Source organism: Oncorhynchus tshawytscha, linkage group LG09, assembly GCF_018296145.1.
Source record: "Oncorhynchus tshawytscha isolate Ot180627B linkage group LG09, Otsh_v2.0, whole genome shotgun sequence".
NCBI lineage: Eukaryota > Metazoa > Chordata > Actinopteri > Salmoniformes > Salmonidae > Oncorhynchus > Oncorhynchus tshawytscha.
In genome coordinates this window covers 19,069,803-19,084,478 of record NC_056437.1, presented here as the reverse complement: position 1 = coordinate 19,084,478, position 14,676 = coordinate 19,069,803, and the positions used below count along the sequence as shown (strand labels likewise).

General features: G+C 42.0%; 1 protein-coding gene across 4 annotated transcripts in view; it reads left to right on the top strand.

Moving 5' to 3' along the window:
• LOC112257514 (ankycorbin) overlaps positions 1-3,287 on the top strand; it is a 94,542-nt gene extending 91,255 nt beyond the window's left edge. For all 4 annotated transcript variants that reach the window (XM_024431140.2, XM_024431139.2, XM_024431142.2 and 1 more), the window contains one exon: positions 60-3,287. In XM_024431140.2, coding sequence (XP_024286908.1) covers positions 60-137 — 78 coding nt within the window. In that variant the 3' untranslated portion in view covers positions 138-3,287. The remainder of the gene's footprint in view (positions 1-59) is intronic.
• The last annotated feature ends 11,389 nt before the right edge of the window (positions 3,288-14,676 follow it).

Here is a 14,676-nt window from a genome sequence, read left to right as displayed (position 1 = left end):
ATATTAAACGTTGCAGGTGTGGTTTTAATGTTATGTCACCATTACTTTATTCCTTACAGGGTCAGATGGATGAGGATGTTCAGAAAGCCTTGAAGCAGATTCTGATGATGTGCAAGATGCCAACAGAAGCCAAATGAAGTGTCTGAAATGGAACAGCCTATCTGTTTACTGACCATGCTGGAGAGGAGACGCATGGAAACTATATCCTTGGTCTCCTAACCTATCTGATCTATCACACTACAGTGCACGTGTGCCCATCAAAAGCAAAGATAATTGTAAAAATAAAAATAAAAGACATTCTTCATCTGTCTACAAATGATGTCAGCGGGGAGCTATGAAGACAAAGGTAGGATGGCAGTCAATAGATTCAACTGCCATCCTACCTTTGAACTAGCAGTGTTCGTTTTGTAATGTTTTTTAGTTTTCTAGTCTGGCTAACACCTAACTCGAAGTCCTCGACTTCACAGTGTGAAAAGGCTATTTTGATGTTGTCGGCACGACCACTCACAGCCCCTGAGCGCCGTCCCTTCCAATACAACTGTTACAATACAACTGTACAATTTTCAAATCCAAACAACGTGAGGTCTCAACCCCCCAGGAAAGAAGCCATTTTTGAGGGAACCAATCAAAGCTCAACCCATTTCAGCGCAAATACTGCATTTACGAACAGACTCCTCTCCAGACCATTGTGTCACAGCTCTCTTTCAGCTGTGTACCATGTGAGTCGCGTCAGCCAGGCTAATGGTGTTCATGATATAATCAAAATCATTTTTTAGATCTCTGCATGCAACTTCCAAAATCAACCAAAGAAGAACACTGCTAAACGCTTTAGCGACAAGATTTTTCAAGATACATTTATAAATTAAAACAAAGTCTGGCGGTTGTATTTTTTAACAACCCTATTTGGTGGTTTTTGTATGAATTCAATATTGTGTGTGATAACCTAGGCCCTTTTTAGTGTCTGCAATCTGTGAATGCCAATTTTACCCAATTGTGGGTTTTCGTCCGTCCTCATTTACACCATATTCCCTTGGGAGTCTTTTTAACTCAATATGACTGTATGAACCGAATTGACTTTTAAAATAATGAAACCCACCGTTCGTTGCTTCAACAATTATACTCATTGAGCAATAATCCAGTACTTGAAGGGTGATGTGGTATCAGAGCTCTGGGTAGTCTCTCTGAGGACAGAACATACCCATGTGACTAATGCACTTTCCTCATGCTGTCCTCCTGTTCAAACTCTAGTCTGCAAGAATATATGGCCTCTGCAGATTACCTGTTACACCTTTGATTTGTGCCAGCTCTTTTTGTGTTGAAGCCTGACAGATTTGTCTTGATTCTTGAAGGGTTTAAAAGTTATATTGCAGTGTTCTTCTTCCGTGCTTTTGTAATATCATTATAGTGTAAGCTGTATCAGGTATTGTTTCTTGATTTTTTTTGGGGGGGGGGGATGAAACATCCAACCATTTCAGTGTTGGTATGGCAGCATGTGAGGCTCTTGGGATGTTGAGCAAGTTGCTCAGCCTCATTCAATCCACTTCATCCACCTACTTACTATACCTGAGCAGTACAGTATGTATTGTATTGCATTGTGAAATTCATTACGCATAAGTAAGAACTCTAATCTCTCGATGACAGATGCTCGTAACATACAGTAAATGGTAGTAGCATCTGTCCACAGACTGTGGGATCTGACGACTAACGAGAAACTTTGTACCGGTATGCAGATTTTATGTCACTGATCGTTTGGACAAATCACGATTTCGCAGGTGCCCACATCTTTAAAATTTCAGAAGGGGAGGGGATATTTGACCCCTAGACTTGCCCGAAACTGGCTGAGAGTTTATGTATAGAGGGGGCGAAAACTTCGCTAGCCTCGTTAGTACCTTTTCTAACACATCTCCCCCCCAAATTTAAACAAGCATCTGATACAATCACTTAAGATTTTAGTACAGTGTGTCCTAGATAAGTATGGCTCCAATGTGTCTGTGGTGCTGTTTGTTGTACTGTATTACGTTTAAATCAAGTGCTGTATGATCTCATTGTAGCCTGATAAGTGTAACAACTGCACTATTTCAGCCCTTCACTTCCACTGTTGTCCTCTACAAATCATGTCTTTTCAACAGCCTAGGAAATCTGAACTCTTTTCAGTTACAAGCAACTTTACGGTTGTACAACTGCAATGTTACAAGGAACAATGCAGCAGATGCATCCAATGATAAATAACTGAGTATGTTAGTGGGTTGAACACACAGGATTGTCACAATTACATGGAATGTGACATATCTTACACACAGTGTACTTCCATAGAATGATCACTGTGATTGATGTACAATTACATCAGAGCTGTGATATGCAGGATAGCTCCAGATATGGATGACATACTGTACATATCCCAAACCCACCAAAGTGCTGTACTTGATGTTCTTATCATACATTTCTGCACTTAAGGTTCCTCTGATGCTGCACTGTAAACGTTTTTTTTTACCTGGCAGTAAGTTACTGTAAAAAGAAAAGTACAATATGTTACCATAAATTCCAAATAAACTTTGGTTTAACAGTACATACTGTACTTTTTAATTTTTTTTACAGTAACATACAGGTAACTAGCTGCCAGTAAGTTACTGTAAAAACTTTTTTTTTTTTTTACAGTTTTTGTTTACTCATGCAGCCCAATTCTGTTCTTTTCAATTCTGTTCTTTTCTATTGAGCTGCCTGTGTAAACGCAGCCTAAATGATTTAGGATAATGCACTACATCTTCATACTACTCATTGGAATACATTTCGAAATGATTACCGTTACAATATCTATGAGTACTTGATCTTTTAGACTAATAAGTGCACGGTACAGACAGGAGTGAAGTTGCCCCTTTATCACAGGTCACTAAGGCTGTGTTTAGACAGGCAGCCCAATTCTGATATTTTTTCCACTAATTGGTCTTTGGACCAATGACATCAGATCTTTTCCCATCAAATTATTTTCAGAGCTGATCTGATTGGTCCGTAGACCAATTAGTGAAAACAATATCAGAATTGGGATGCCTATGTAAACGTAGCCTAAGAGTTTCTCAAATAACTCTTGTTAATAAGGTAAAAAGAAGACTCCTCCCTCAATGACAGAGAAGTTAATAAGCATTGCCTGAATGTTTTAAATTTAGAAAGGGATAAGGAAGGATACATGTCCTTTGTGCTTCCTGTTTTCCAACTTGTTTTTGTAATTCAAACAGATTTTTGTGTTTGTTTGCCAATTGCTTTTCACCCACTTCAATAAATTGTGAATGCCTCGCCTGTTCCCTTATCCATAAATATGGCATTGAATGGCTGTGGTGATGATTACTTTTTATTTCAACCCGCCAGAGAGCACAAGGGCCCTTGATCAATTGATCAATAATCAATTAGGATGATAGAGGTAATCAATTATGATGACAGAGGGGCTTCTGCCAAACAATAAAGAATGTCTAGGCTCTGATTTCAACACACGCACACACACACACATACACACGCCACTTTTGGTGATGTAAAGCAGGTGGAAATAATTTGTTCTCTGCAAAACTAGCTTGTTATTTATAGAAGTTGTAGAGCATTAGAGGGATGTTGATATGGGTAGCTGCTTAGGTTACCCCAGGCATGGATAGTTGTGTTATATAATGTCTATTAGATAAGGATTTATCTCTACTAGCCTGACAGTAGACCGTCACAATGCCCCATCTCAGGCATTATTCACGTCTGTTCCTCTCAGGCCTAGATTCAATCAGTACCGCGGAAGATCTGCGCTATAGCGCAATTTTAATTTATAGGCATTGTTCCCGTATTCGCTGAGACCGCATTCACGGTAAACTCTGCATATGTCGGCTCAATCAGAAATTACCTTACAATTGCGCTATAACACAGATCTTTCGTACAACGGGTTGAGTATAGCTCTGTGTCCAACACTCTTATTAGTATGTAAACCCACCCTGGAGGTTCCAATCAAACCCTTCTGATAGTGGGAAAAGCTCAAAGTATTCTATCTAGTTGATACTTTTCTCCATATTGTGTTGCTTTAGCTATTTCTTTATTATAATTAAAAACCAAGCTTTATTTATACAGCACATTTCAGACATGGAATGCAAAAAAATCTGAAATATTTACTACACAACAAACAAAAGAGGATAAAAAACTAAAGAATAACAATAAAAACTGCACGACTAAACAGCACCCTAAGGAAAGGCAAAGCTAAAAAGGTGTGTTTTAAGATATCTTTTAAATATGTCCACATTTTCAGGTCCTCTGGCAGGCTGTTCCAGAGCCGTGGGGCGTAGTAACTAAAGGCTGCCTCTCCATGCCTCTTGGTCCTAGACTTTGGAATAGTTAAAAGGCCTGTGTCAGAGGACCTGAGGGACCTACTGGGTACATAACTTAAAAGCATGTCTGACATGTATTGGAGTGCACAATCGTGGATTGATTTTAAAACCAATAGAATAATCAATTCTAAAACTCACAGGCAGCCAATGCAGAGACCCTAAAATCAAATAAAATGTTATTTGTCACATGCTCCAAATACAACCTTACTGTGAAATGCTGACTTACAAGCCCTTAACCAACAATGCAGTTCAAAAAATAGTTACGAAAATATTTACTGAATAAACTAAAGATATAAAATAAAAAGTAACACAATAAAATAACAATAACGAGGCTATATACAGGGGGTACCGGTACCGAGTCAATGTGCGGGGGTACAGGTTAGTCAAGGTCATTTGTACCTGTAGGTAGAGGTAAATTGTCTCACTGTGAGAATTGGAGCTGTCCTCCACCCCTTTTTCAGATTGCTACAGAACCCCTCTCTTTTCCCCTCCAGGAGACGGAAGGAGCATTTTGAGGGCTCATGACTCACTGACTGCTGCTGTAGCCTCACTGACTGCTAGTGTACTCTCACTGACTGCTGCTGTACTCTCACTGACTGCTGCTGTAGCCTCACTGACTGCTGCTGTAGCCTCACTGACTGCTGCTGTAGCCTCACCGACTGCTGCTGTAGCCTCACCGACTGCTGCTGTACTCTAAATGACTGCTGCTGTACTCGAAATGACTGCTGCTGTACTCTAAATGACTGCTGCTGTACTCTCACTGACTGCTGCTGTAGCCTCGCTGACTGCTGCTGTACTCTAAATGACTGCTGCTGTACTCTAAATGACTGCTGCTGTACTCTAGATGACTGCTGCTGTACTCTAAATGACTGCTGCTGTACTCTCACTGACTGCTGCTGTAGCCTCACTGACTGCTGCTGTAGCCTCACTGACTGCTGCTGTACTCTAAATGACTGCTGCTGTACTCAAATCAAATCAAATCAAATTTATTTATATAGCCCTTCGTACATCAGCTGATATCTCAAAGTGCTGTACAGAAACCCAGCCTAAAACCCCAAACAGCAAGCAATGCAGGTGTAGAAGCATGTACTCTCACTGACTGCTTGTGTACTCTCACTGACTGCTTGTGTACTCTCACTGACTGCTGCTGTAGGCTCACTGACTGCTGCTGTAGCCTCACTGACTGCTGCTGTACTCTAAATGACTGCTGCTGTACTCTCACTGACTGCTGCTGTAGCCTCACTGACTGCTGCTGTACTCTCACTGACTGCTGCTGTACTCTCACTGACTGCTGCTGTAGCCTCACTGACTGCTGCTGTACTCTCACTGACTGCTGCTGTACTCTCACTGACTGCTGCTGTACTCTCACTGACTGCTGCTGTACTCTCACTGACTGCTGCTGTACTCTAAATGACTGCTGCCGTACTCTCACTGACTGCTGCTGTACTCTAAATGACTGCTGCTGTACTCTCGCTGACTGCTGCTGTACTCTAAATGACTGCTGCTGTACTCTCACTGACTGCTGCTGTACTCTAAATGACTGCTGCTGTAGCCTCACTGACAGCTGCTGTACTCTAAATGACTGCTGCTGTAGCCTCACTGACTGCTGCTGTACTCTAAATGACTGCTGCTGTAGCCTCACTGACAGCTGCTGTAGCCTAAATGACTGCTGCTGTAGCCTCACTGACTGCTGCTGTAGCCTCACTGACTGCTGCTGTAGGCTCACTGACTGCTGCTGTAGGCTCACTGACTGCTGCTGTACTCTCACTGACTGCTGCTGTAGCCTTACTGACTGCTGCTGTACTCTCAATGACTGCTGCTGTACTCTCACTGACTGCTGCTGTACTCTCACTGACTGCTGCTGTACTCTCACTGACTGCTGCTGTAGCCTCACTGACTGCTGCTGTAGCCTCACTGACTGCTATTGTAGCCTCACTGACTGCTGCTGTAGCCTCACTGACTGCTGCTGTAGTCTCACTTACTGCTGCTGTAGTCTCACTTACTGCTATTGTAGCCTCACTGACTGCTGCTGTAGCCTCACTGACTGCTGCTGTAGCCTCACTGACTACTGCTGTAGCCTCACTGACTGCTGCTGTAGCCTCACTGACTGCTTTTAAGGCCTCACCTCCTGCTGCTGTAGCCTCTCTGACGGAAGTCCTTTAGTCTGTGGTACAGACACAAAGCACAAATAAGATGTTTTTGTCTTTGCTTTGACTTCTTGGAAGTCATTCTCAATTGTTTCCTGTTATCAATCACCCTCCAGCTAGCTGCTAGCGAGTCATCATGTGGCATAGGAAGATATTGAGGCTGAGATGAGAATCTGATTTATCCTGAAGACATTCTATTGATAATCGAAATTGATAATGTGCTTCAGAGAAGTGGAAATAAGGTTATTGTACCCTGCGGACATCTACTGTAACTTACGCACAGTCATGCTCCTGCTGACACACACTCATTTTATGTCCATATTATTGTGCCTTCAGACGAGCATGACTGGTACCTGCAGTTCTTTATGATTGTAATCTACCCTGAAAGTGGTTTTCTAATAGCATTCTAATTTATCCTGAAACTCATATTAACATCACTGCTATACCTCGGTACAGGAAAGCTGTTCTTTTAAAAGATTCAGGGAAGTTAGGAGATGGGCTGACAAGGGTGGAGGGCACTCTACTTCCCCACAGGCCTGTGCTGACCTTAGGACATTGACAGCTCCTTTTGGTATGCACCCGACACGTCAACCGATTTTCCTTGCTGTGCCGTGGTCTCAGATGTGCTGCCAGCTGAATTTCGGGTAATTTATCCGCTCCGTTTTCCTCTTCCCAGTGGCACGACCCTTTAGAGTTTCCTCCCCTGGCCCACTATCAACCCCCTAGGGCTAGAACAGAGAGCCACCACTATAAACCTCTGCCATATACTGACTGAATTCTCCTAGCTCCAACAGACTAGTACACATCTCATGACTCATAACAATAGATCTTTATAACCTCTCAATAAATGTTTTTTTCTGGTGGGCTAATGGCTGAATTGTTGCTAGGAGAGGCAATGATAAAACCTGTAGAACTTCAAGGATTTAAGTCAACCACACTCCCATGTAGGGTTGCAGAATTCTGGTAACCTTTCCAACCTTGGAAATGTGGGAAAGTGATTTTGCAATCCTACTGCCATATTTCCTCAAATCAGGCAGTTTCGTGCAGGCACTAAGCCAGGGATCATCAGCTAGACTGCTGCGGGCCATTTCTTTTCTTGAGTGGATGGTCGGGGAGCCGGAACATATTTACAAATCATTTGTAGACCTCAAATTGACCGCAAGAAGCCCAAAGAGATATGTTTGACTAAAACATAATAATTTCAAACCTTGCTTACATTTGTATATGATCTCACGTCTCTCTATTTTGCATGGGAATACTTTGGAACAGATTTCTTAAATAAAAATTACTTGGTTGATTTCCTGTGTTTTTACAGTCTTTTATGTCCAACAATAAAAAATTATAATAATTCAAAAGAATTGTGCTCTGAAAACTTGGGGAGACAAATAAAACCACCTGCGGGCCATATTCCCCACCAGTTGGGGAACCCTGCACTAGGCCTTCCAGTGCATTAAAGCCAGTGCAAGATTGTGAGGTCCAACTCAAATCATTCAAATTAGTTTGACGAAGTTTAGGAAAATGGTTTTAGAATTATGGTTCGCATGCACTATGTTAATGGTGTCATTGACCATATATCTTTACTTCACCAGTGAAGAAGTCTACTATTTACCATATACTGTATTAAACATCTCTTTGGAAATGTGGAAACATCTTCATAGCAATTCTCTCAGCCCCTGGTAGGTGGCAGTATGGACTTACCAACATTATGGTCACACACAATATGGGCTAAATTATAGACAGAAGTTCAACTTTGTGTGAGTTATTGCTTTGTGAAGTCATCAAACTCAACTGCAGTAAAAGTAAGTCATACTAATCAATACCCTGTCTCTAGGCTTTACATCTGGACCTTATAGGGACATAGGAAGTTTGGGGAAAATAAAAAATATGAAAGATGTGTTGATGAAGTTGGCAATAAAGTCAGGTAGTCTAGTGGTTAGAGCATTGGACTAGTAATCGAAAGGTTGCAAGATTGAATCCCGAGATGACAAGGTAAAAATATGTTGTTCTGCCCCTGAACAAGGCAGTTAATCCACTGTTCCTAGGCCGTCATTGAAAATAAGAATTTGTTCTTAACTGACTTGCCTAGTTAAATAAAATTATAGGTACAAATAAAAACTATGCTTCTGGAAAGATGATCTCTTGTCTCTGAAAAAGTTATAAAGCTGTCCAAGGGTTTGTTGTAATTCATCACCCAATATTTATGACGTTTTCTAATCAGTCAGTGTTGCTACTGATGTGGTGTCAATATTTGATTTGGTGTTGTCTTCAGCCAAACATGCATCTATGCAGCACAGGCCCATGATTTTCCCAAACCTCCAGGGATATCTGGGCAACCGCATTTGATTGTTGAGTAATTTACTGATGTCCGCAACATTTCCTGCCTCTGTTCATTATGCCTCAACCGTGCCATCAAAAGTTGTGCCTAATAGACTGGCCCAGAATCAGAACTGATTAATGTATTCACTGTACAAGACGCATGCTGCTAAATTGCTGCAAGATGGATGGCCAACTTCTTACCCATAGATCACACATAGTGTGGTGGTGCTCGCTCATGAACCCAGGTCAGGGAGATTGAGTTCCACTGCCAATTTGCAATCAAAATTTGTGGAATCCTAGAGCCTGCTCTGGTGCATTTACACACAGGTAGGTATGTGAGTTATAATGTGGGTTTGAAATGATCTATCCACAGCGAATGGCAAATCTAATCATATACGGGCAAATAGCTTTCTCTCTTTATCTCTTATTTCTGTGTGTAACGACTGTATTCATTTGTGAGTGTTCACTCATATAGCCTAACTTTATGTATTATTTAGGATATCCACAATAGTCTGCAGACATGCCTTTTCCCTGGGACGCAGGCTTTGAGAGTATGCAGGGCAGAGATTCACTCATCACAGGTAGTGTCAGCACGCTGTGCTGCTAAACCAGGAAACCTACCATTGCCCTCTGGATCCTTAAATCTGCACACAACATCCACATCAAGTTCTGATGAGCCTAAATCTAAACGTGCCACAACTGGTTTTCAAAACAAGTTATATTTTATTATTAATGACAAAGAGAGCTTCAACCTGGGGGGGACTTCTCAAAGGCTGGGCTTAAATAGCTCAACACACGGTTTCTACTAAGGAAGTTTCTCTGAGCAGGGAGAACCAGAGAATTCCTCTGATTGTCTCAGCAGTAACTGCTCAACATACAGAGCTTACCCCGATCCTAAGCCGACCCCACACACACTCTGTTAGACACATGCTGTTAACAGAGGTGCTACTGCCTTGAACTAAAACCCTGGTCCCCTTTGACCTTAACCACCCGCCGAGGTGCCACTCTAACCCTAACCACACCAGCCCAATGTGCTTTGTTTGAACCCAGGGTGGCACATATAAAGCAATTAGCGCACCCAACTCCCTAAGAAATGGCTTCTTTAACATCCAGTCACACCTGATTCACCAAAAAGTTGTGGAAGCTGCATTTGCACCAAGTCAAAAAACAAGCAAACAGACACCTTGGGGGAAGAGGTTAAAATGTTTGCAACCAAGTGACAGAATTTATGGGCACACTTAAGGTCTAAGAGTCTGACACCTTTGCCAAATTGTCTATGAGTGGCTTACTAAAAAGGTGAGAAGTGAGTGTCTGGAGGGGGGAATAATTGTGCTTTTAAAAAGGCCAGCGGTGTCGGTGCAGTGTTAGCAAACATGTGAAGGGAACCCAGGGAGCAAGGGTTCGCTTCTTTGGCGTGGAGGGAGACACTGCCTGGTTGGAGAGGAGAGGTGGAGGGAACCCAGGGAGCAAGGGTTCGCTTCTTTGGCGTGGAGGGAGACACACCGCCTGGTTGGACGGGGAAGGTGGAGGGAGACACACCGCCTGGTTGGGGAGGTGGAGGGAGACACAACGCCTGATTGGAGAGGGGAGGTGGAGGGAGACACACCGCCTGGTTGGAGGGGATTGTGGAGGGAGCCACACTGCCTGGTTGGAGAGGAGAGGTGGAGGGAGACACACCGCCTGGTTGGAGGGGGATTGTGGAGGGAGCCACACTGCCTGGTTGGAGAGGAGAGGTGGAGGGAGATTCACCACTTGGTTGGAGAGAGAAGGTGAAGGGAGACACTGCCTGTTTGGTGTGGGGAGGTGGAGGGAGACACACCGCCTGGTTGGAGAGGGGAGGTGGAGGGAGATGCACCACTTGGTTGGAGGGGAGGTAGAGGGAGACACACTGCCTGGTTGGAGGTGGAGGGAGATACTCCGCCTGGTTGGAGAGGGGAGGTGGAGGGAGACACACTGCCTGGTTGGGGAGGTGGAGGGAGACACTACCTGGTTGGAGAGGGAAGGTGGAAAGAGGCACAGACATATGTCCAGGTAGCCATGGCCGTAACTACATATGAGGACAACGAGGTCCGGACCTCTGTAATTGTTTCTATTTAAAAATATATATATACAGTGGGGCAAAAAAAGTATTTAGTCAGCCACCAATTGTGCAAGTTCTCCCACTTAAAAAGATGAGAGAGGCCTGTAGTTTTCATCATAGGTACACTTCAACTGTGATATATATACACTGAGTGTACAAAGCATTAAGGACACCTGCTCTTTCCATGACATAGACTAAACAGGTGTTCTTAATGTTTTGTGGACTCTGTGTATATTTTATAAACAATAAAGAAAATAAATTATGCGTCAACATTTCCCAGCATCTCCCAGCATTGCTTAATCCCCTAGACTAGAGTCAATGGCCCTGCCCAAGCAGAAATTAATTAGCATAATAGCAACATCCCCATCAAAATCCAGCTATTTAAGCTGGATATGTTTTTTTTTGCAATCCACTGCATCCACTGATTTCGCCCCTCTGCATCTGCAGTAGAAGGTGGCAGAGCTAGAGCGATGTTTGTCAGACCATGATACATTACGAAAATCATTCTGTAGCGTCTGAACGGTTAGGCCTAGAAACTATGGAAAGATGGAAAGATGGGACTCTCATGAAAACTATGGTGTTCTCCGTTTTGCTCTACGGCCCCCACAAGCATCATGGGACTCGTCTGAAGTCGGTACAGCCGATCTCCCAACTTCTGTCTGTAGCCTTCTAACAGTTTGGACTGCACAATAATATGACCCATATATGGAAAGGTGAGTTTCTCACAAAAACGAGCGTCAATTGTTTTGCTCTAGGACGCACACAAGCCTCACAACACTAGCCTGAAGGTAGCTGGACACCAGTTAAAAAATGTATGGAAGTACAGTATATATAGAGATAGGAGATAGTTTAGTGCCTAAAATAAGTGGTTAAATACATGTAAAATATATATATACTGTACATTACCAGCCAAAAGTATGGACACAACAACTCATTCCAGGGATTTTCTTATTTTTTTACCACTTCCTATATTGTAGAATAATAGTGAAGACAACAAAACTACGAAATAACACATATGGAATCATTAAGTAATAAAAAAAAGTGTTAAACCAAAGCTAAATATATTTTATATTTGAGATTCTTCAAAGTAGCCACACTTTGCCCTGATGACAGCTTTGCACACTGTTAATGGGATATGTTTTAATAAATGATTAGAATGTTACACTCTGAAACCATATGATTGTATGAAATTGATTAGAATCATTAGATTATTTTAATGCTGTGTGGGTTTAGTCAGTAGAATGATATATCCGGGAGTGTAGTTGTTAATCAGAATTAATGTTTTGGTGACAATATGTCTAGTATCTTGATAACAGACTGTCTGAGCAAGATTCGGTGCCGACCTTGGCTGGGGGCACTGAGAACTTCCCAGGGTCTCCCCCTATCTTGATGGAGGGTGGGAAGAAGTTATTCTCACGGACTCCCCTAATCCCTGTCGGGCTGGGTAGCAGGACCGTGTGGGCGTAGGATACCTAATGTTTTGTGTGGAAGTATGTGTGTCGCTATAAAATGAAGGTCTTTGTACTGTGCACGCCCGAACATTCCCGTGAATAAACATTTGACTATTGTAGACTGGGCCTCTGTCTGTTTTCATTTCAATCAGTATTTTACCAATCCTGATTTAGCAGAATGAGTAGTTTAATTGAATTAGTTTATGAACATTGAGAACATAATTCTCATGAGAATTGGTCCTTCGAGCCGGATCTCAAAACCTGCCTATGTCGTCCAAATGAACTGCTGAAAACCGTGCACGGGTGGATCCAGGATCCGTAAGACAGAGACCTGACCTCTGAATTGAGGGTTTATTTCAGGCTAGTGGTGAACTGGTACACGACAGAGGTGGTGACGAGATCTAAACTACATTTCTTTTCCCAGTCTATGAGAAGGTCAGTAAATCTTTATTCATGATTTCTGGGGAATTGACGCTCGGGCTACATTCAGAAATATATTTGATTGTTTTTGTGTAGTTTAGGTGTTGAGTTTAAAAATCCCACTGGGCATTCTTACCTGGTGACCTATTTTTAGAATTTTGTGTAGAGAACCCTGATATAGGTACTATTCTAGACAATTGGAAAATAGGAATTGGGTGTAGAGCCACCTAGGCAGCAGCAGAAGGGGGTCCGTAATGACCCAAGGTATCTGTGGCCACTACCAATAAACTATCTAATGTTGAGACCTAACCACTAAATTGGTCAAGATACATTAGCCGGTCTAACATACTAAGATCTAGCAGCAATTGATCTGGAGTATATTAGCAGAAAGGTGAGAGTCAAATCTACTAATAATATGCATATCTTATCTTCTGGGGGTGAGTAGCAGGCAGTTGAATTTGGGCATGCATTTCATCCGGACATGAAAATACTGCCCCGTCACCAAGAAGTTAAGATATAAACTGAACGTTTTAATAGCATGTTTAGGTTAAATTGAGGGACTAATTCATTCTAAATAGCAAGGCGATTTCGATGTAATACGTTGTCTTGCCTAAATGGTCTGCTGGAATAACGTATTGAGAATGGAGTCATATTTAAATTGCTGAATCATGGAAGAGACAGTTACCTAAATCTAATGAAATCTAAATAATAATGGAGAGATAATTACGATAGAGTTGTGCCCATCTAAATATTTTTATTCTTATGGATTGACTGACACGTTATAAATTTAGCGAAGTACATGGTACTTTTAAATTTGAGTAGAGAAAGTTGTAAAGTTTGGTTTTACTCTTACGAAAGAATTAAAGCAGAACTCAGTTTGAGTAGGGGGTATATTTTTGCCCAGAGGCAGGAATAAGAGTTGGTTGCAGTGTTGCCAACTAATTTTCAGGGTAAGTTGCTGGAGGCAGGTTGATTTTTTGCTAAATGACGTTGTGATATCATTGCGTGATAACGTAAAACTGCGTCATTACGTAGAATACACAATAACGTTACTCAAATTGTTTACAGTTGTTCAGGTACAGACTCTCACTCTTTTCTGTACTTCTGCCAGTACAATTTTGATTGAGAGATGTTGATTGATGTTGTAAGTTCTGTTCAAGATCAAACATACAGTATGTGACCAACTATATTCATTGGGTTTGGCTTGTCGAACGTACTACCGCTGCTGCAGTCAGCCTACAATGATTTGCAATTCGCTGAAATTGCTGCTGCCTGGGCACAGACTGAGTGCCTGCTGCTGATGTCACTGACAATGCACTTTTGCAGCCAGGCAATGATTTTGTGACTGAGGGTGGGACAGAGAAAAGTGTTTGTGTCATTTAGAAGGAAAATGTGTGCATTATAGCTTTGAGTCAAAAGTTGCTAAAAGTTCCAAATACATTTTTAAAATTAGCTTAATTTGTCAGGGTAGTCTGAAAAGATGCTAAATCTAGCAACACAATTGCCAGGTGGGCATCACTGGTTGGTTGTGCGCGCTGGGCTAAATTTGGCTGTAAGGGATTCAGGTCTGAATAGTTGAATCGTAAAAGTTTTGTGATAGTTTCCAGTTACTGAATTTTGGTTTGATTGTTTAGGTAACACCAGTGCAATTGAACAGGAAGTTAAGGTATACTAACATTATAATCTGTTTCCATTACGTGGAACCATGACAGGTCCGCAAAGTGGATTGCAGGTTGAGTTCATTTTATTTTAAAGGGACAGTGCACATAATCACAGTTGTGTGTGTCTAATGGCAGGGTATTCCTATCAAGCATTTTGGGAAACTGTTTGCAGACAGACTGAATGGGTTTTACATATAACCATTGAGGAAATGTAAAACTAATGATTTGAGGGAGTACAGTGGAATTATCATTATT